Here is a 21,911-nt window from a genome sequence, read left to right on the forward strand (position 1 = left end):
ATTCATGTGCACAGATGTCCAAACTTTGCAGTTTAAGAGAATAGTAAGCAAAACACATGGTATCTTGGGCTTCAAAACTAGAGGCATGGAGTATAAATGCACAAATGGTATGCTGAAACTTTGACAATCTCTGGCTGAGCTGCTGCATTTTTTTTGTCCAATTCTAATTACTGACTTTAGGAGGGATGAGTATGTCCAGTGGTGATTTATCTGAATGGTTCCAGGGATGTAGGATTATAGCTACAAGGTCAAATTGGAGAAGCTAATGTTGTTCTTCTTAAAATGCAATTGAGGGGAGATTGGATGGAGGTGCGTGAGATTATGGCGAGTTTGGATAAGGTTGACAAAGGTTGAAAACTGTTCCATTTGTTTATCATACAAAAGTAGGAGAAACTTGTTTTAGATTTTAAGCAAGAGATGCAGTACAATGTGAAAAAGAATAGTTTTTATACAATGGTGATGATTCCCATAATTTCTGTTTCCACACTTTCATAGGCAATAATTTCCAGAAGTAAGTAGGATGGACAGTGAGGGGAAGTAAGTTTGCAAGACTATAGGGGTAGAGTGGGACCAACTAGATTACTCTGTAGGGAGTTGGCATGGACTCTGTGCTGTAATGACTTGCCATAATGACTATATATTAAGTAAATTTTGTATGGCTGTGTGGCAATAGTCAATATTAGCAGGGCACAAGTTCCTCTTGACCAGCGTATTGCTTTTGACCATTATGGACTTACTGAACTAAGTAGCAGATAGTAAATGGAGGACTGTAACAGCCGGCTTTATTTTTTTTTCCTCAGATGCACTGGTTCAATGTTATAACGTTATATATGCTCGTAAGTGTGTTGAAGGACTGTGAAGGAAGTGTGTTGTCATCTGTTGCAAACTGTGCTACTGCTATTTATGAAATCTAAATTGCATATTGGAGTGTTTAATTTTATTATTGACATTAAAATGTGTAGCTATGCATTTTTCTTAATGTCTTGAGAATGGATGAAGGAGTAGAGAGATACCATTAAGACAATCGTTTACAGTTGTAAACTTTGCTCTTGAGGTTGTCCATATTTTAAAAAGATTCAATTTTAGACTCTAATAAGCTGGTTCACTGTCATTGAGATTGAGAGCATATCCTTAATGTGAGGGCAGCACTATTGTGACATCCCGACCTGATTAGCTCTACAGAGCCAGTAATTTCAGATGGTTAAAAATACAGTGCTTAGTGGTGCATTTATTTGCCTTTGTGTGATATCGTGGAATTACTGAGCCTTGATATAATGGAATATTCTTCCGATGTCTGGTTGAGTGTGGTTCCAACAATACTGAAGAGGACAAAATAGTCTGCTTGCTTGGAACCTCATCTACCGCCTTTTGATCCTTTTGCCAGTGATACATAAGTGGTAGCATGTGTACCAGCTACAAGATGCACTGAAATACCTTGGAAGGAACCTTTGACAACACTTTCCATATCTACAATGTTACTGTCAGGAAGGGCAAAGCAGCAGAGGCATGGGAACACCATTGTTTGCTCCAAGCCACACAGTAAATTGACTTCAAACTATATTGCCATTCCTTCATTGGGTCAAGTGCCTGGATCTCCCTCCCTAACAACATTGTGACGTTTCTACAACCAAGGAATGTGGCAATTCACGAAAGCAGATCACCATCACCTTCTGCAAGACAATTAGGGATGGGCAATAAATATTAGCCCAGCCAGAGATTCTCTCATCCCATCAGCAAATCAAATAAAATCTTTAAAAAAGAATCTTAATTAGGAGGGTTTTTTTATAGACCAGGAAGGTTTACTTTCTTTTTCATAAGCACGACATGAAGCTTCATGATATTATGTTAATGATATGGAGTAGGATTGGAATTTACAACTGCAGATTTGAAGGTGAACATGCAAACACTGAATCAAGTCTGACACCTTAATATTTGGTTTGTGTTTCAGATCAAAGTGATGCATTTTGTTTCAAAAGGCTTGTGTAATTTGTAGGGTTTACCCTTGTGTTTACTGGGCAGGATTTGTGTTGGTAGGCGATTAGGACTTAATAATGAAATCTCTTGTTTTAATTGGAAATTCTACTTTAATCTGATAGTATCTTGTGAATTAAGCAACATTTTGGATTTACTCCAAAGTAGGTACAATCAACTTGAGTTGATGTGTTGAAAAAAACATTTTAAGTTTGAGAAACATACCTTTTTTTATTGCATATATATAAAACTACCTTGAGTACTTAAATGCTAAAACAGAAACTTGCTGCTGAAACTCAGCATATCCTGCCAGACCTTTTGAGTTTTACCAGCCATTTCTGTTTTTGTTTCCAATCTCCAGCATCTGTAATTCTTTGTTTTCTTACAATGTTTTAAGTTTTGGTTTTTCTCCATGTTTTGTTTTCCAGCATCATGGGAAAATTAAGAAAGCCTCATTCCTGAAAAAACATGAAAAGGTGATTATTTATATTGTTATTATCTAAATCCCTGTTGAATCAATGTCTCTGCAACTCATATTACTCCTGAAATGGCACCAGTTTTACAGATGCTAACTTTTACTAACTTGTGGATTATTCCAAATTTAATAATAATTTTAAATGTTACACTGTACACATCATAACATGTCTGGGGAAAATGCTTTCTTTAAAGAAAACTAATCAGTTGTGTGATGAAATTGCACATTTTCTGTTACATCTCACATTGGTTTTAACATTGACTGAATTGCTTTGTTTTACATCATGACCTATGTGTGGAAAATTCATTAGGTTTCCGCAAAGTCTGTTTAGGCAGTAATGCAAATTTTAGCATCAAGATATTTTGTTTGCAGTAGAATTAAAAGGGGTGGTTTGGATCATTCATACTTTGCTTTTTGGTTATATTTCATTGTTGTTTGTTTTGGTGCTTGTAGTAAGGAGCTGCTTTCTTTTTCGTCCCTTCCAATGTTGACCTATCCCCACGAGGGAGATGTGGTTTGATATTTTTGGGGTTTAAATTCATCTGCATTTCCAAGAAGCTGCCCTGACTGGGATGTCCTGTTAATTGAGCATAGCTATTGTATCCAATCTGTCTGTGTAGTTCAGTTTTACTTCAGCTATCATATTACTTAATAAATTGTGTAATGTTCAGTAAAAATTACAATAAACTTTTGACTGGAAGTGCTGTGGTGAGAAACAGATACCCTGACTTACCTGTCCACCTTCTGGAAGACAGAGGTCAGAAATATAATGGAATTACGAGTACCTGGAATGGGAGCTGCTCCAACAATACTGAAGAAGCTCCGCACCATCCATGACTAAAATAGTTTGCATAGTTGAAAACTGATCCATCCCCTTAAACATTCACTCCTTCCATCAACACTCAAGGCAATGTGTGCCATCTTACAAGATGCATTGCTGCAGCTCATCTAGGTTCCTTTTGACAGCACTTTCCAAAACTTATGCCTTTACACCCAGCAACAGAGGGGCAGCAGTGCCATGCAGCAACTCCACCTGAAAGTTTGCCAAGAAGCCACGTACCTCATGATTTAGAATTATATATTACTGTTCTCTCAAAATTTCTGGAGCTCTCACTAACAGTTCCTTGGGTAGACCTACATCACATGGGCTGCAATAATTCAAACAAGTGGCTCAACACTGTCTCCTTGAGGGCATGTGGGGATGGACAGCAGATGCTTGTCTTGTCAGCAATGTGCACATCCCATGAAGGAATTTTTTTGAAAATCCCATCTTGTATAATCCAAGTCGAATGTGACTTAACCAGTCATTGTAAAATAGTTTCCACGTACCATTTGTGATTATCAGACCCCAGGGAGATAACTTTAGTCAGTGAATCATCCTGCACATCAGATGTTGTTATTTGTATTTCCATCAACCATACATCAGCTCATGTGCTTAATTATTCCATAATCAGAAAGATAATGTTTTTTCTTTCCCCTATTTGATTTTTTTTATGCATGTCTCTGAGATGTAGGAGGGTCTGTTGAACTTTTCATGCCTAAAGCATGTAGTCACTGAGCACCATTCTGTTTCTACTATTTCATTCATACTACTTCATTCATTTCTAATGAATGAATAGTGTCATATCTATAAACAGATAGTAAAGAGCAGTTATGGGTAACAGGACTCTTATCCTGTCTGCTCTTGTATTTTTTTTTAAAACTTCCTCCTGAGCAGTAAAGAAGCTCATGGGTTCCAAGGATAAGCAACAATCACCTCCTTATGTATAATGTGTACCAATTTGATGGTACATCTTGATCCCTGACTCCAAATAATATGTTCATTGTGCTCCATCTCTTGATTTCTTACACAAACGTACAGGTTTGGCTCTTTTAACTACTCATTTCTTTTGTTATGCCATGATCCTCATTACCCAGAATGCCTATTTCTCTTAGTGCTGCTACACCAAGTCTCTCCCTCTGCTGGTATTTTTCTTCCCAACACACCATGTGTCTTCAAGGCATCAGGGTCCATTTGTAGCTTCATTTCTACTGTATATTTATTAGCCACTCTCATCAGGTTAGTGGCTGAAAATTCTGATCTGTCTTAATTTCAGTGGTATCACAACTTTGGTTCTTCTTGTAAATTACTAAACACTTTTGAGTACCTTCAAAATTGCCAGCAAGGTTGTTTATGCAGAGCCTATGGTAGTCTGAGTTTTAATGATAACTACACTTAAGATGGGTATTTTCTAATGTGTATTTGTTGACGCTGTCTGTGACTGCTTAAATATCAAACTTCACTGTAATCTGTTTGGCTCTTTACCATACAAGAGATTACTTGCACTGTTGGATGCATGTTTTCTGTTGTGAATTCTGTGATAAGTCATGTGAGTGATGACAAAAGATATATAACCTACTTTGCACTCTCTCAAATGGAGTAAGATCTGATGTGACATGAAATGTAATAAGTCTTTGCTTGTTTTTAATATACCATTTGTACCAGAAGTGCTGTTGAAAGCCTGACCAGTTCGATTGTTTAAAATTTTCAGATTTTGTTTTTCTGCTTCAGTTTAGGAAATGGCGGATAAAATTTCCAGTGTGTAGGTTTGTTGTCAGAACTTGCTTGTGACTTGATATTTTATTAAATGACTACATACTATCCTGATGAGCTGTTCACGCATGACTTTTTGTAAATTGCTGTATATTTAGCTTGCATGCATGTTTTGTTGAATTATTAAATAGCCCTTAAAGTGCCTGATAAAGTATTCAATGGAATTATCTTTAGATCAGAAGTGCTTGCCTGCTTGACCTCTCAAGTTTTTCATGTGACTCTTTTGGAGGTGCCTTCACATTTCAGTGCTCTGTCTCCTCTTTATGACTGCTTCTCATGAAGATGCTGAGGCTTTCGAGCTGCCAGCCCTTGACTAGGCTACCACCACTGGGAGATTGCCCAAGGCACAGAGCTATGAGGAATGTCTCTCTAGGAATATTACCAAGCTAGCCTGATTGTCGACAAATTGTTCTGGAATCTCCCTTTTGCTCTGAAGATGGGACCAATTATTTTTGAGACTGTTACAGATTACGTATAATGTGGGCATGGTGTAAGATGTTTGAAGTGAGATGCCGCGTGGAACGTTTTAAAGAAAAACAACAAAACAATACGAGGACCATTGAAATTGTGTTGTCGAAAGTGAAACTAAACAGTTGACCCATAGAGCGGTGAATCAGCAAAAAAAAAAATGCCGTGCGCCATCTGTGGTTTTTTTCAGTAGACTTGCATTTGACCAGATTCATGTAATGAATTGCAATGGAAAAGATGGATGCATCCACAGGAAAGTAAAAAAATTTCTGAGTTTTTCCTTTCTGATTTTGTTTTTCTGCTTCAGTTTAGGAAATGGCAGATAACATTTCCAGTGTGTAGGTTTGTTGTTTTTGTTTACATCATTTTAAGTGTTTTATGAAACTAGTGTGGAGGGAAACAGTGATTGATTATTTTGTCTTATAGTATTGTCATTATTGACTTACAAATCTCCAGCTATTCTCCTCAACATTCATCACATTAATTAGTGTTAGTTGTGGTTTGAAAACATGACAGATTAAGAAAGTGAATTCAATAAACAAGTGGTTGTTCACGTAATTGGAATACAGGCATGTGACGTCCCTTGATACACTATTACTGAGATGGATAGGTCTGATTAATCTTGTTTGTTGCAGACCAGCAATCACCTCCTTGGCCCGAAACCATTCCCACTGGATAGGTTGTTGGCAATTTTCTACAGCATTGTTGATAGCAGAGTGACTCCCACTGCAAATATTTTCTCTCAGGTAAGTTGGAATATGTGTTAACTAGTTCCATGGAAAAAAACTTGGAAAGGTTACAGCTTCAGAATTGAAAAGGTTGCAACATTCCATGAATGTGAAACAAATCAGTCATAATCTTCTGAAAGCTCATTGAAAAGTGAATTAATAATTATGTAATGCTAATGTTACAAATGCTTGGTAATACTACACGTTATTGATTTTAATCTGATAATGAAACTTATTTTGTGACCTGCGCTGTTCCATGCTCGATATCTGCTTAATCCAAATATGCTTATTTTGCACTTACTGATTTGATTTATTATTGTCTCATGTCCAAGATACAGTGAAAAGTATTGTTTTGTATACTAACCAGACAAGTTGTAATATACAGAAGTACATCAGAGTAAGACACTAAATAAAAACTGAAAGAATTCCAGATGTTGTAAATCAGGAACAAAAACAGAAACTTTTGGAAAAGCTGAGCAGGTCTGGCAGCATCTGTGAAGAAAAAATCAAAGTTAACTGTTTTTGTTACATCAAAGTAAGAGTTCAGAATGCAGAGTATAGTGTTGCAGCTGCAAAGAAAGTGCAGAGAAGGATCTGCTCTAATATTTGAGAGGTCCTTTCATAAGCCTGGTAACAACAATGAAGAAACTGTTCTTGAATCTCTTGGATAATAAAATGTGAGGCTGGATGAACACAGCAGGCCCAGCAGCATCTCAGGAGCAGTTCATCCAGCCTCACATTTTATTACCTTGGAATTCTCCAGCATCTGCAGTTCCCATTATCCCTTGAATCTCTTGATATGTGTTTTCAAACTTTCGTATCTTTTTTGTCTGATGGAAGAGGGTGGAAGAGTGTATTAACCTGGGCAGGAATGGTCCTTAATTACGTTGGCTGCTTTCTGAGGCAATGGGAAGTGTAGACATAGTCAGTTGAAGAAAGGCTGGTTTTTGTGATTGATTAGACTGTTCAAAACTAATTTGTTGCAGTTTTAGACCATGAGCTGTTGCCATGCCAAGCTGCGATGCATCCGGATAGGAGCTTTCTATGGTTCATCCTCAAATATTGGTAAGAATCATTGTGGACATGCTGAATATCCTTAGCCTTCTGAGGAAGTAGAGGCATTAGTGTACTTTCTTGACTGTAGAGTCGATGTAGAGGCCCAGGATAAGTTGTTGGTGATAATTATTCCGAGGAACTTGAAGCTCTCGACCACTCCCACCTCAGCACTATTGATACAGACAGGGGCGTATCCTCCACTTGACTTACTGAAGCCGATAACAAGTTCATTTGTCCTGCTAAAACTGAGGGAGAGATTGTTGTCTTTATACCATGCCACTGAGCTGTCTTTTTCTTGCACTCTGTCTTCTCATGTTTTGAGATCTGACCCACTGTAGTGGTGTCATCAACAAATTTGCGAATGGAATTAGAGCTGAATTTGGCTACATAGACCTGTATGGTAGGCAGCTGACTACGCAGCCTTAGGGGTCAGTGGTGTTGAGGATTATTGTGGAGAAGATGTTGTCACCCAGTCCCTACTGATAGCAGCCTGTGGGTCAGGAAGTTGAGGATCCAACCGCAGGCTGCGGGGCGCAGAGTCCTAGGTCTCTGAGTTTAGAGATGGATTTGGCTGGAATTATGATATTGAAGGTGGAGCTAAAGTCGGTAAATAAGAGTTTGACATGGGTGTCCTTGTTAACCAGATGTTCTAGGGGGTCAGTTTAGGGCCAGGGAGATGGTGTCTGCTGTGGAATTATTGTGATGGTAGGCAAATTCTGGTGGGTCAAGGCAGTCTGGAAGGTTGGAGTTGACGTGTGCCATTACTAACCTCAGGAAGCGTTTCATAATGCTGGACGTCGCAACCACTGAGTGGTAATCATTAAGGTACGTTGCCTGAATTTTCTTTGGTACCAGGCTGATAGTGGCCTTCTTGAAGCACGTAGCACCTCCCATCTTAGTAAGGAGAGGTTAAAGATGTCTGCAAACACTCCTGCCATGCAGGATCTGAGTGCACGACCAGGCACTCTATCTGAGCCAGTCGCTTTCTGGGAGTTCACTGTTAGGAAGGCTGATTTGTTTCCCAACCCCTCCATCATTCTACAGCATGAGGACAAGCATAACTTAATACAGTGAATGCAGGGGAGATCAAGGATCGATCTTATAAGCTTAATTTTATAATGTTCAACAGCTGGCAGGACAAGTGGGGTAGGGGAGAAAAGAACACAGGGAGATAGAAAGGGGTCTTCAGAACAGCTCTGAAAAATGGTCACTGGATCTGAAATGCTGTCACTGCTTTCTGTCCACAGATGCTGCCAGACCTGCTGAGTGTCCGCGGCAACTTCTGATTTTGTTTCACACTTTTTAAAGTTTGACAAGCCTTCATGTAACAACCTTATTCAGAACAATGAAAAAAACATTTAAATTCAAACAAAGGAAAACTGAGTTAAATGAACAACAGTAGAATCAACAGAATAACTTTCAAAGTATAAAATCCATTCGAAATGCAATTCTGAAGGGGCACACACAGCTGAGAAAAACAAAACAAAAAGCAAAAGACAAATAATGCAACAAATACATTGCTGCGGATATTCATGTAATGGCTCCATCATAGTGCAAGTATGACTGTGTCTAAAGTGCTTACAGAAGGCAAAAGAATAGAGAAGAATCAATATTCAGGCCTCCAACACGAACTGAAAGATCGCAGATCTCCTTATGAGAGTTCAAACATTCTTAAAACAAAGAGTGCAATAATTTGCTGAAAGAAAACCTGAGGGGTAACTTTTTCACTTAAAAGGGTGGTGCGTGTATAGAACAAGCTGCCAGAGGAAGTGGTGGAGGTGGGTACGTTTACAACATTTTAAAAGGCATCTGGTTGGGTATATGAAGAGGAAGGGTTTAGAGGGATACAGGCCAAATGTTGGCAAATGGGACGAAGTCAGTTTGGAATGTCTGGTCAGCATGGATGAGTTGGGTTGAAGGGTCAGTTTCCGTGCTGTATGATTTGAAGATTCTGTGCAACTAGATTATCTGCGTAATGTGCAGAATTATTTTGCTAGTAAAGTGTGCCAGTTGGAATTGAAGGTGTCGAGGTGTATATTACCACATCATTGTTCAACAAATAGAAACAGTATTTTTTTAAGTTTATTTTTCCAAAATGCTACAATATATAAGTGTATACACTTCAGGGGAAATGCAGACTGTAAGTTTTCAAAATAGAGGTTAATTGTTATTGGTACACACGGATAGGAATACTGATGTTTTAGTAAATATATGAACCTGGTTGCTCCCAAATTTCTGACCACTTTAAATGTTCAAGTTGTGTTCAATGTGATAATTTTAGCTTCAAAATTAATTGACAACTTGCTGTCTGATGCTATTAAATTCATGCATTTTCTTAACTGTTTCTGCGATTAACTGGTAGCCAGTCCTTAATTAAAATGTGTGTTTTTCTATGAAGAAAGGAGTTGCTGTGTTTTCAGAGAGGAGCAATAAGATCTCAATTATTGATACATTTAACTTGTAATTACACTAGGCAAACTTTTATTGTCCAAGCAACTCTCGGTGAATTCACTGTCTCTTGGCTGCCAGTTTAAAACTACTTTTCAACCAACATGCTGTTTCTAAAAGTTGTCGTCATCGTTGGTGGTCCCTTGCAAATGAGGATGACTCTTCCACTCAGGATGAGCCCATAGTTGGCTGTACAGATCGATGCAACTCTGCAGGCTCTGTATGCTTGGGGCAGAGGGTGGTCACAGGAAGGGGTAGATGGGGCACTGGTGTGGCAGCATGCACCTTTTGCTATTTTCACCTGGCTTCTGCTTTTTCCTCTGGCAAACCTTCCCAGATGTTCCTCTTCCGTTGTGGACGGTATTGGGCCTGTCATTCCTAGGTATCTGTGGGAGTACTGCACTTCACCAGACAGGCCTTGAAGCTATCACTGAAGTGCTTCTTCTGTCCACCTGAGGTTAGCCTGCCATTTTGAAGGTGGGAGTAGAGCACCTGCATGGAACGTCTTGTGTCAGTCTTGCAGACGACGTACCCAACACCTCGTAGCCAATCAAGCCTCGATGCTGGAAATAACAAAGTGGAGAACTGGATGAACACAGCAGGCCAAGCAGCATCTTAGGAGCACAAAAGCTGACATTTCGGGCCTAGGCCTAAAACAAAATGCATTTGAATGCATTCAAAGATTACCAAGAGAAGTAGTATAAGAAAACGAAGTAACTTACAAATAAAATTGAACAATTAAAACAGTGGTTAGGAAACCAAAAGGATAGATGGGGGAATCTTCGTGTAGAGCTTAAATTTAAAGTAATAAAGCAATTTTCAAGATCTGCAATAGTACGTTATTGTAATCAGGTACAGCTTTAGAATAAAAGGGAACAAGTCCAACTGTGGTAACTACAGTCTACTGTTGAACGTTGGAAAAGTCATAGTTAAGGTCCTCCTCAACTGTCTCTTCCCCATGGCTGAAGAATTCCTCCTGGAATCAACAGTTTGTGTTTCGACCACAGAGAGGCACGAAGGAAATGATTTTCACCAGGCGACAGCTGCAGGAGAAATGCAGAGAAAGGAACCTACCCGCTTTCTTCGATCTAACAAAGACCTTTGACACGATCAGTCGGGAAACATTACGGAGCATTCATCTCTGCTTTGGTTACACAATGGAATTAGTTATTATCCTTTGCCCACTCAACAATGATGTAGGGGCCATGGTAATGACAAATGGCTCCACCACTGACCCATTCCTCATTCTGCCTGGTGTCAAGCAGGCCTGCATCAATCGCCACCAACAGTATTCTCAATCTGCCTCGCTGTAATGCTTCACCTTACTGCCAACAAGCACCTTGTTGGAGTGCAGCTAACTTCCAGAACCTGCAGGAAATTATCCAACCTCCGGTGCCTTCAAGCTACAACTGAAGTCACCCTAAGATGCTGCTTGGCCTGCTGTGTTCATCCAGCTGTACACTTTGTTATCTTGGATTCTCCAGCATCTGCAGCTCCCATTATCGCGATGCTGGAAATGTCGCCTGGTCAAGAACACTGGTGCTGCTGCGTCTGTGTTCCCATTGGATTCGCAGGATTTTGCACAGTACTGCTCCAGATCCTTGCGGTGTCTACTGTAGACAATCCATGTCTCAGAACAGTACAGGAACGTGGGGAGCTACCACAGTTTTAAACCGTGATCTTGGTGTTGGATCTGACGTTGTCCTTGAACACCCTTTTCCACAGGGGGCCAAATGCTGTGCTGGCATACTGGAGGTGATGCTGGATCACTACTTTAATGTCTGCTTTGGCTGACAGAACAGTCCTGAGGTATTGAAAGTGGCCAATACTCTGTAAGCTCTCACATTGGACTTTGATGATTGTGGGTTTGCTGCACAATGTTAGGTCAAGTTGGGGTGGAGGACCTTCAGCTTGCAGATATTCTGGGTGAGACCTATGCTGTCATATGCCTCTCCAGAGTGTCTGACGATGGTCTAGAATGCGCCTTCTGAGATTGCATATAGGCAAGCATCATCTGTGTACTGCAGCTTAATAACACCGGTTGGGGTGACTTCAGTTGTAGCTTGAAGGCACCGGAGGTTGGATAATTTCCTGCAGGTTCTGGAAGTTAGCTGCACTCCAACAAGGTGCTTGTTGGCAGTAAGGTGAAGCATTACAGTGAGGCAGATTGAGAATACTGTTGGTGGCGATTGATGCAGGCCTGCTTGACACCAGGCAGAATGAGGAATGGGTCAGTGGTGGAGCCATTTGTCATTACCATGGCCCCTACATCATTGTTGAGCGGGTAAAGGATGATAACTAATTCCATTGTGTAACCAAAGCAGAGAAGAATGCTCCATAATGCTTCCCAATTGACTGTGTCAAAGGTCTTTGTTAGGTTGAAGAAGGCGGGTAGGTTCCTTTCTCTGCATTTCTCCTGCAGCTGTCGCCTGGTGAAAATCATTTCCTTCGTGCCCCTCTGTGGATGAAAAACACGCTGTGATTTCAGGAGGAATTTTTTAGCCACGGGGAAGAGACAGTTGAGGAGGACCTTGACTATAACTTTTCCAACGTTCAACAGTAGACTGTAGTTACCACAGTTGGACTTGTTCCCTTTTATTTCTAAAACTGTACCTGGTTTTACAATAACATACTATTTCAGGTCTTGAAAAATTGCTTTATTACTTTAAATTTACGCTTTACACGAAGATTCCCCCGTCGATCCTTTTGGTTCCCTAACCACTGTTTTAATTGTTCAATTTTATTTGTAAGTTACTCCATTTTCTTAGGCTACTTCTCTTGGTAATCTTTGACTGCATTCAAATGCATTTTTTTTATTGTTTTCTGTCTGGCTTTTCGCATTCCCTTCCATAATGCTGTTTTTTTTAATCTTCAAAACCACTGGGAAAAGCAGCAGAAAAGAAGTTTGATTTCTGGCTTGGTGGAAAGCGACTAAGCCAGCAAACTCTCAAACCACCCCTAGAATTATTCTGGAGTTTGGAATTGCGCGAGTGGTTGTTGACAGCCACATGTTGATGTATTTCCTCTTGAGAATTGTTTTGAGATGCTCAGGTGAAGGGACAAGGTTGCCTCATAATTTCTTATTAAAGAGCTGCACTGAGTGACATGACAAACCTCTTTCCCCGAACCTGCAAGCATACATGCTGTATTAATAGAAATCAGAAATTAGTAATTTAGGATGTGTGAAAAAAACACAGTTGGCATCATAAATTATATTTTTATAGAATAATGGATCCTTCTCACCTGGTGGATTAATTCCAGTACAGTCTTTTTCTCCTGGATGTGAAATGAGAGATCAGTTGTTTTAAGGACAGAAGTTCTCAATTGAGAATAATTACCAACTTCCAGAACTCCCATTGAAATGTTGTTGATCAGCAAATGAAAAATAAGCAATTTCTCTAAACAGTTTTCTTCTGTTTGTTTAGGCTGTTTTGAAATAGAGCAGCAATCTGAATTTGGGTGTAGAGTTGACTATTTTTGGTGTACATAACATCTTTCTTTTCAAGTTTTAAATGTTGCATTAAACAGTTCTAACACTGGGTGGCAGCATTGTGCTATGATTCGCAAAGTGTTATTCTGCGAGTGATTTGTGGAGAAGAAATTTATGGATTAGCAATCCAGGAGATTTACTTTGGCATTACATTCTCTGGGAGTCCATGCTACTAACCTTAGTGCATTTTCAGAATCAGTTGATAGCTCCTATCCTGCTAACAAAGGTATCTGACTTATAAAATAAGAATCAATTCCCCTAACAGAAACAAAAGTTGCTGGAAAACCTCAGCAGATCTGACAGCATCTGTGGCATGAAGAATGAACATTTTGGATCCGGTGACCCTTCCTCAGAACTGCAAGTGTGTTTTGTCTCTGTTCCCCTACCCTGTCCTTCCTTTGTTTGGAATTGTAGCAAAGAGGCAGAATTTTAACTGATGTATCTGTGTAGTAGGCAATTCGGAACTGGGCTTATGGAACAGGTTTTGCCAGGCTCTAACTCAGCCATGACAGTAGCATCCTTTCTCTGGGTTTCCTGCCCATTTGGAGCAAATGGCCTGATCATGACCCACATCTGACTGCAATTCTGTTTCAATTGAGTTGAATTTATTTGGATATTTGGACCTTGTATGAAAAGTCTGTGATGACAAAAGTTCTTCACGTAAAGAATGTTAAAAAACTGATGAGGGGCAAAAGAATCGTAGTAGGAATAGATCATTTGGTCACTCCAGCCTTCTGTGCCGTTCATTGCGGCCACGGCTGTTTACCTGCCTCATCTCTACTTTCCACTCTGCACCCATGTTCAAAAGGAGACATTACCACACAGTTGAATGACACTTGAAACCAAAAGTCTGTCTGTGTTCAAATTTTGAACACAATCTAATAGTTTAAATGTCAGTACAGTCTGGAATTTTTTAGATTTGAAATTTATTTAGTCCTTTGTATAACCTTAAACTCCATGATATATTCTTTCATCGACTTATTGTCCACCTTCTTAAATTAGCCAATGTTCTTCAAGCTTTGTAGGCTTCCAACAAGCTATCGTTTTTTGTAAAGTTTGTCCATAGTTGTATTGGAATCTACAATTTCTTTTAAGTATCCAGGTCACATATCTAATTCTGGATATACTGTATTTCTAATTTTAATTCTTGGTGAGGATAAAGCCATAGCCATACTTTGCCTCTTGGTTCGAGAAATGACCTGAATGTATACCTGCACTTTATTCTTCCACTGCTTGTGTGGTTCCACTTCTGAAAACACGGATGAATAATCAGAATTTGTGACCCTGCAGCATGACTCGGCTGTTTACCTTTGAAAAGCAACTGGGAGCTTTGCTTCTGTCAGAAGCAAAGATTACCTAGTGCATTCTTTGTCTACAAACTGATGTTAGCTCTCAGCAACTATGTTTAACAGAGCATTATCCAATATTGAATTTGGCAGCAAGAAGATTTGAGATTTATAAGGGGTAGCAAGAACTGCAGATGCAGAATTCACAGACTCTGGAGTTTGTCCAATCTGGACCTGGAGGAACTCAGGCCAGAATACATCCGAGGAACAGGAAAGTTGGAAGAGTCACCAGACCTGAAATGTTAATTCTGATTTTTTTTTCACAGATGCTGCTAGACCTGCTGAACTTTTCCAGCAGTTTGTGTTTTTGTTCTTGATTTACAGCATCCACAGTTCTCCTGGTTTTATATTCAGTTTTTATTAGGAATGTTGATGTTTTGCGTCAGTATACTCCTTCAGAACTGGGCTGTTTCTGAAGAAGGGTCCTGACTGGAAATGTCAACTTTTCTGCTCCTCTGCTGCCTGGCCTGGTGTGTTCCTCCAGCTCCACCCTGAAATTTGCAAGGATTTTATTGTCAGTCTATAATTTAGCACACATGCCAGTTTCTATCTTTCTCCTCTGGATCCTTTTCCTGTTGAGAAGCCAACTGTCCATGTGGAAAGAACACAACTCTTCATTTAAATAAACCCAGTCACCAATGAATTACCCAATAACAAACATTGAACACAAGGGCAGAAGAACTTTGCTCTTTTTTTAATTAACAATAACACATCTGGAAAGGTTATGGACCAGACCAAGCCCCCTTCAAATATATCAAGGAGATAAGGTCCAGGCTATCTTTTATTTAAAGCAAGTGGTAAGGCGCTGTGTTCCAGATATAACTTGATTGGTTGTACTACTCGGCTTTAAGTAAAACACACTTTATCCGTACACCCAGATAAGATGCAAACAAAACATAGGAGAATTGGTTTAGTTTTAGCTCTGTTGAAAATCTTAATCAAATAATAGGGTGCAATAATAGCAACTGTTCCAATGCAGTAACATCCCATAAATACACACTTGACTAAGGCAAATTCAGTAAAATAGATTGTCTCACATGCAATGTTTTTCTAGTCCAGGAGAAAGAAAACAGAGAAAATTCTGGCAGAGAGAGAACAAACTCAAGCTTTTTGCTGTGGTAGAGAGAAATGAAACCGCCTCAAAACCCCACCAACAGAAAGCTAAATTAAAACCCTGGTTCTGTGGGAGCCTGACAGCTCCAGTTCATGCTGCTTCCATTGTTCTAAATTTTAAAAAAAACCACAAGCATCACGAGCTGTTTACTTTATTGGCTTGTAAGACACAATTCGGGTCCTCTGGCTCAAAACCAGTATTCAAAAAAAAAATCCAGGACAGAATACACCTCTTAAAGCCATTGTATTGTCACAGTGGAACTTCCAGACTTTGTAGTTCACGGATGTGAACAGTGCCACTAAGAACTTAGCTCTTGCATACAAAGTCCATGTACAGAGTCCTGAACATTTTCTGTAGCTGTTCTCTTTTGACCCTTAAGCAGATCTGCATTTCTAATATTTACATCAAGACTCAATAAGAATGTAGAAAGTTATGAGTTGATGGTCACAATGACAGATTCAGTGTAAGATATGATAAATTACTGTCTGTCCTATTGTTCTTGCAGCATAGTGAATGCAAACAAAACACTGAATGAATAATGCAGTGTTTAAGTATTAGCGTATATACCTTTTTAAACTATTTTTCAAGCACTGTTATAACGGCCTTTTGGCTGTGTTGTTTTAAGTTAGGGAATTAATGTCCCCCTCCTGTTTTCTCTCCTCTCATGGTTACATAGATTGAATAAATAAAATTCTGTCTTGTAACAGCAGTCAATAGTAACGTGACTTTAACCAGAGTCATTGGCTTTTCTGTTGTGTTCTTAAAGACTGCATAGAAATTTTTTTCATATGCATCATTAGTTACGAGGAATTCAATTACTCATTTTTATTGATTATTTCTGATTTTTTTCCCCCCAGGTTTGTTATCCAAGCAATGTTGTCACCTTTGGTTGTGGAATTGACGAATCATATTTACAGATAAGGCTCAGGTCACTTGGCAAAAACATAAATAGGAAATTCTTTTGGCATTGTCTGAAATAAATATGACCTATTGAAGAGATGTTTCTTCCCTCAGTCTACTTTCCAGCCTTTCAGTTGCAGTCATTTCACAAAATATAAACATGAATTCAGTACTATCAAGTCACAGAATTACAGAGCAATTTTACAAAGCACCTTCTTAAAACATAAAAAGCATCAGATTGATTTCTTCTGACTTGAAGCGTACCATGATCTTCTAACTCTCAAACTCTGAATTGTGACTCCATAAGAGTTAATTCCCCTTAAATGTGGAAACCTGCCATGATCATTGCTTATTTTTAAATGTGTTCAAGTTAGGCACTTAAAATTCAAACATCAGAGTTTTTTTATTCCCTGGCTTAAGAAAAACTTTTGTTGACTGGTTTGCTTTTATGAAACATCAGCTGTTAATTTCTGTGAAAGATTATGCATCTCTCTGCTAAATATAATTCATATTCTTAGCTGGGAAAAGATCCAGCTTTCTGGTGACGAATAATGTACCATCTGGAATGATTAATCTAAATGTATCCATAGAAACTGACATCTTGTTTCACTATAAACAGATTTATGCAATTTTCTTAATACTAATTGCTTTGAAAGCAGATCTTAACTTACAAATTTCTATCAGCATTTATTCCCTTTGCCTTGATCTTACATGCAAATGGAGTGTCAGCTATCTAGCAAAGCCAGACCTGCAATTAACTGCGTAGAAATTACAGCATGGATGTGTTTTAAGTCCTGTTTATCCATTAGTTGTTTGAATGTGCCTTCTTTCTCTATCTTTTCTAACTCATTTTCTCTTCAATCAACTATCCAAACTGTAGGTTGACGTGACTCGGCTTTAATCATTTAAGTCCGCATACTCATACCCCTCAATTTACATTTAAAAATAAGTGGTCTTTCCTGAATTTCTTGCATTTAATCTGGCATCTAAGAACCCGTGGTCCTCTGGCACCCCCAGCAGATATATATATGTAATTAGTCTGGCTTCTCTGAAATACCTGATGGTTTCTGATAACCATCTGAAGTTCAATCAAGAAGAAGGATAAATATATAACTACTTATGAGCGTGTCTCTTTTGTCCCAAGTGTGTCAATGCATTAAATCTCCAGCAGAAATGATGGGTACGTCCCCCTGAAATTCATTCTTCGTATGCGGTAGATTTGAGCACTGGCTTTGCTATGCATGATCAGTGATCTGTGGAAAAGCAGACCATCTGTTTCAAGTCCTGTGGGGCAAAGGTGCAAATGTTGTACCAGAATAATTCCAGACTTTCATTGATGCTAAGAGAAAAGTTTTCATAAAAGAGAGAATCTTTAACATTACTATTTAAATAAAAAACTGTGCTTCTGCTCAATGTACTAATTTACTTTGGATTTTAGTCAAGGAGAGCCCAAGTCATCGTTAACATGTCTGCATTTCCACTGGGAACTGATGTTTTATAGTAAACTTTGGTATTAGTCAGATATTTTCCTGGGGATTTTCAGACATCTGATGAGTTCTGTTTCGCTAAACAAGTTGCGTATTCTCAGATTCTCAAAAAAAAGGTCTGGAACGTTTCAATAAGCATCAACTATAATTGCAACATAGTATCTGGACCACAGCTAAGATGGTGCTAGATTTTGTGCCAAGTTTTGCCACTATGTGGCGCAACTTGCATTGGGGGTGTGTTGAAGGATGGGGGTCTGAGTGGAAGAGGAGGAATCGGTGGAAGGTATGCAGGATAAAAAAAATTTGGTACGTTTCTGCTGTTTTATATAAGGTGAACCTTGGTGTGAAAGTTGACATTAGGAGGCCTTCTTTGTGATCAAGGTGCCTAGTCTGAAACTAGGATCAAATAAAACTAGGAAAGTCAGAGGGTTAGAACTGCTACCTAAAAGGGCAAAGCTTCTGGAAGATGTGAAATAGGATGGCTTCAGTTTGAAATGCAGAAAACTGTTTCATTCATGGTTTGACGTTGGATAGCACTGAAGCAGCCAAAGAATCAGTGTACTGGTGGATTTACAAAGTTGGCTACCATATTATAATCTGGTTCCATTTCCAAGGATGAGGCGAGAAACACAGCATTTGAATGTTCTGGGGCTGACCTGCAGTATTGTGAAGAAACTGTTAGAAAAACAGCACTGACTGTGTTGGGACGAGTATGGACGAGATCACATGGAGCAATAGGGTAGATGGATCTGCTTCAGAAGACATTGATTCACTTTATTGGAACCCATGGGGCAATCTGAAGGATTAAAACATCAGTCTTGCTGAATTTGAGTAGATGATCATTTTCGATCCATTGACAGTGAACGCTATAAAGTGATTTGAACAGGATGTAAATTGGATTTTAATGGCAGATTGAGGAAGTTATTTAGAAGACAGTGGGTAAACATGCAATAATTAGATCAGGGAAAGTGGCCAAGAGTGCGCTTTAAGATATGGAGATCTTCAAAATTATCATCCTTTGTATAAATCTGATTATTTTCCAAGGGATTTTAGAAGGAGTTTTGCGTTATAACTCGGAGCACTTCGCAGGGATATGGATGAAGTAGTTATTTTAAATTGAGGTGGTCAAACATCTCTCAATTATTATACAGAACTGGAAATATGCTGAAGAGTAAGCATTATAGAGACATTATGCTGCTGGAAAAGAAACCTGTCACCACGCAGTGTTTTTAATTATTGTTTATTTATCAATGTACAGAATAGGAATTTCCTGCCTACCTTCAGAAAGCGCAGCAAAAGTAAACCTTACGATAATAGACTGGCAGATTACATGTCACTTAATCAGATCTGCAGCTGGTTTATTTATCATTTACGTTTACTTTACAAAGCAGTTCTCATAGGTACTTTGAATATTTTAAGGAACTGGCGCTTGTTTCCCAATTTTGTTTATATAATTGATTAACCGGCCTTAAAGAAAGACAAGTAATAAATATTCCACCAAGTTACTAAACAAGAGTTGATCTTGAGAGTTAAGTGTCAGTTCACCTATTTTGGAGACACTTCCAACTAATGTAGCTAGGGCTAAGGAATAATGTGATTTTAAAAAGTTGGAGAGCCCGACATAAGTGTAGTGTATGGTTAGTGAGTGTGCAAAGATCAGGCAAACTGAGTACAAGACTAATTCCTGGGTTGGGCAAGTTGTCTTCTGAAGTAAAATCTGGAAAGGCCAGGCTTGTATCCATTGGAGTTTCGAGTAAGCGTCAATTTGATTGAAATATATAAACTCTTCAGGAGTTTATACAGGATACATGTGAAGATGATGTTTCCTTTTATTTGAGAATTTATAATTTTAAAATAAGACGCTGCATAGACAATAATTTTTTTTCTTCTTGATTGGCCTGTTTTTGATAAGATGTTGCAAGCAGATCCCTTGAATATTTTTAAGGCAGAGGTAGGTTGATTCTTGATAATCAAGTGTGGTGAAAATTTTTTGGGGTTAGTCAAGAATGTGGAGTGATCGGATCAGCCATGATACTGATCAGCAGAGCAGGTCAAAGGAGTCAAAAGCCACCCTCTTAATTCAATGTTGACATGCTCACATGAATGGTCACGTTCATCTGCAAATGCCATATGGTACCAGTTGCCCTGCTGGCCTTAATTCAGTACAGTCCCCTACAATTTCTCTCTCAATGTTTTATATACTTCACCAATCCCTCACATACTTAACATTGCAAGCCTCTTACTCTTATTTCATGTACAGCTAGTTAACCATGGCAGCCATATCATGTATGTGATTTAAATGATATTCATTGATTCCCCTCCCCTTCTCTTGCAGAGTAAGGTAAGACACAGCCAGAGGCAGCATCAGGAATCAACACGATTGCATGTGTGAACCATGTGGAGAAGACCGTGTTAGCCATTGTTCCAACAATTGTTGATAAGGCAGTAAACTGAAGCTTCAGTTCAAGTCAAGCTGAAACTATTGAATGCTAAGTTATATTCATAACTTATCCTCCTACAGTCTACTTCCCCGATCTCAGCATTTTCTGGTTTGCAAGCTGCAGGTAGTTTACACATGCACCTCTGAATTCCTTTGCCTTCCTCATCATAAGCTTGCATTTATGACTATTTGCTTTTAAACATAGAATGGTCAGGTTGGACATCAAGGGGGGAGTACGAAAAAGAGAGTGATGATTCACAGCACCATCATATGGTTTTATACTGAACTGTCAGTTTAGAATGCTGAGAGGTATTCTGCAGCAGGAAACGATACTATAGATGTCTTCTTACAGACGGGCAAAGCCTCTGGCTTTCTGCTGTTGAGGATATCAGTGAAATAGTCTATAGAAATATGTTAATGCGAATGCACAACAAAGCCTTCCAGAAAACCCATGCTCAAAGTTTAAAGAGCCTGGAAGAATCGAGCACCAATCTGGCACAGATCTTTGAGAAGAACTTGGAGCTGATTTTCTTCAACATGTGCAGTTGTGGACCCCACCAGATGAACCTTCATGGTTAATGTCACAATTTTCACTGTAGCAGTCACCATCCAATATTTGAGAGCTACCAAAAATCTCGAGACCAACTTTTTTTTTCAGATAAAGGATGTTTTTGGTTTTTGGGTACAAGGCAGTAAATAGATTTGCTCAGTTTTAATTATTATAACTTATTCTTACTTTGCAAGTAAAGTTAAACTCAAGATCAGAGTCTGTTTGAATTCCTGAACTTATTGAATTTTGCAAATTTTACCCTCAGCAAATGTTCTAAATCTGATACCTTATCATAAAACTAAGACTTCTTGGTTCTCGCTTACCCTGCATGAGGAAGCATCCTTTCTATGTCAACTTTGTCAATTGCCATTTAGCATCTTTTATTAGATCACCTCTCATTCTTCTGAACTCCTGAAAGTATAGCCCTAAACTGTTCAATCTCTTCTTATAGGACAAGCCCCTCATCTGTGGAATTAATCTAGTGAACTTCCTCTAAGCTGCCACCAGTGCAACTCTAGCTGTCCTCGATGGGACCAAAATTATATGCATCACTTCAGGTGCGGTCTCATGAATGCCTCACACAGTTGCAACAACACTTGCCTATTTTCATGTTCTATTCCTTTATAAAATAGCAAAATTCCTTTTGTCTTCCACCTTTAATATGTGCTATACTTGCATACCAGCTTTCTGTAATTCATGAGGAAACCCAGATTCCTCTGCACCAAAACGCTCTGCAGTTTCTATCCATTTAGATAATAAGTTGCCTTTATAATGCATCCGACCAAGACTGATAAGTTTAACATGGATATGTGAGAAGTTATCTGCCAAATTTTGACCCCTTTATC

The 21,911-nt window shown here is 38.9% G+C and overlaps 1 protein-coding gene across 4 annotated transcripts in view; it reads left to right on the forward strand.

Annotated features, from left to right (window-relative positions):
* The window catches only part of orc5 (origin recognition complex, subunit 5), a 79,618-nt gene that overhangs the window by 42,591 nt on the left and 15,116 nt on the right, over positions 1-21,911 (forward strand). For 3 of the 4 annotated variants that reach the window (XM_059654560.1, XM_048554465.2, XM_059654562.1), the window contains exons 12-13: positions 2,400-2,447; positions 6,143-6,253. In XM_059654560.1, the coding sequence (XP_059510543.1) occupies positions 2,400-2,447; positions 6,143-6,253 (159 nt within the window). Of the gene's footprint in view, positions 1-2,399; positions 2,448-6,142; positions 6,254-20,411; positions 20,521-21,911 lie in introns of those variants that run through there. The other variant, XM_059654561.1, reaches the window with a different exon arrangement.

The sequence above is a fragment of the Stegostoma tigrinum genome, chromosome 25 (assembly GCF_030684315.1).
Source record: "Stegostoma tigrinum isolate sSteTig4 chromosome 25, sSteTig4.hap1, whole genome shotgun sequence".
Taxonomy (NCBI): domain Eukaryota; kingdom Metazoa; phylum Chordata; class Chondrichthyes; order Orectolobiformes; family Stegostomatidae; genus Stegostoma; species Stegostoma tigrinum.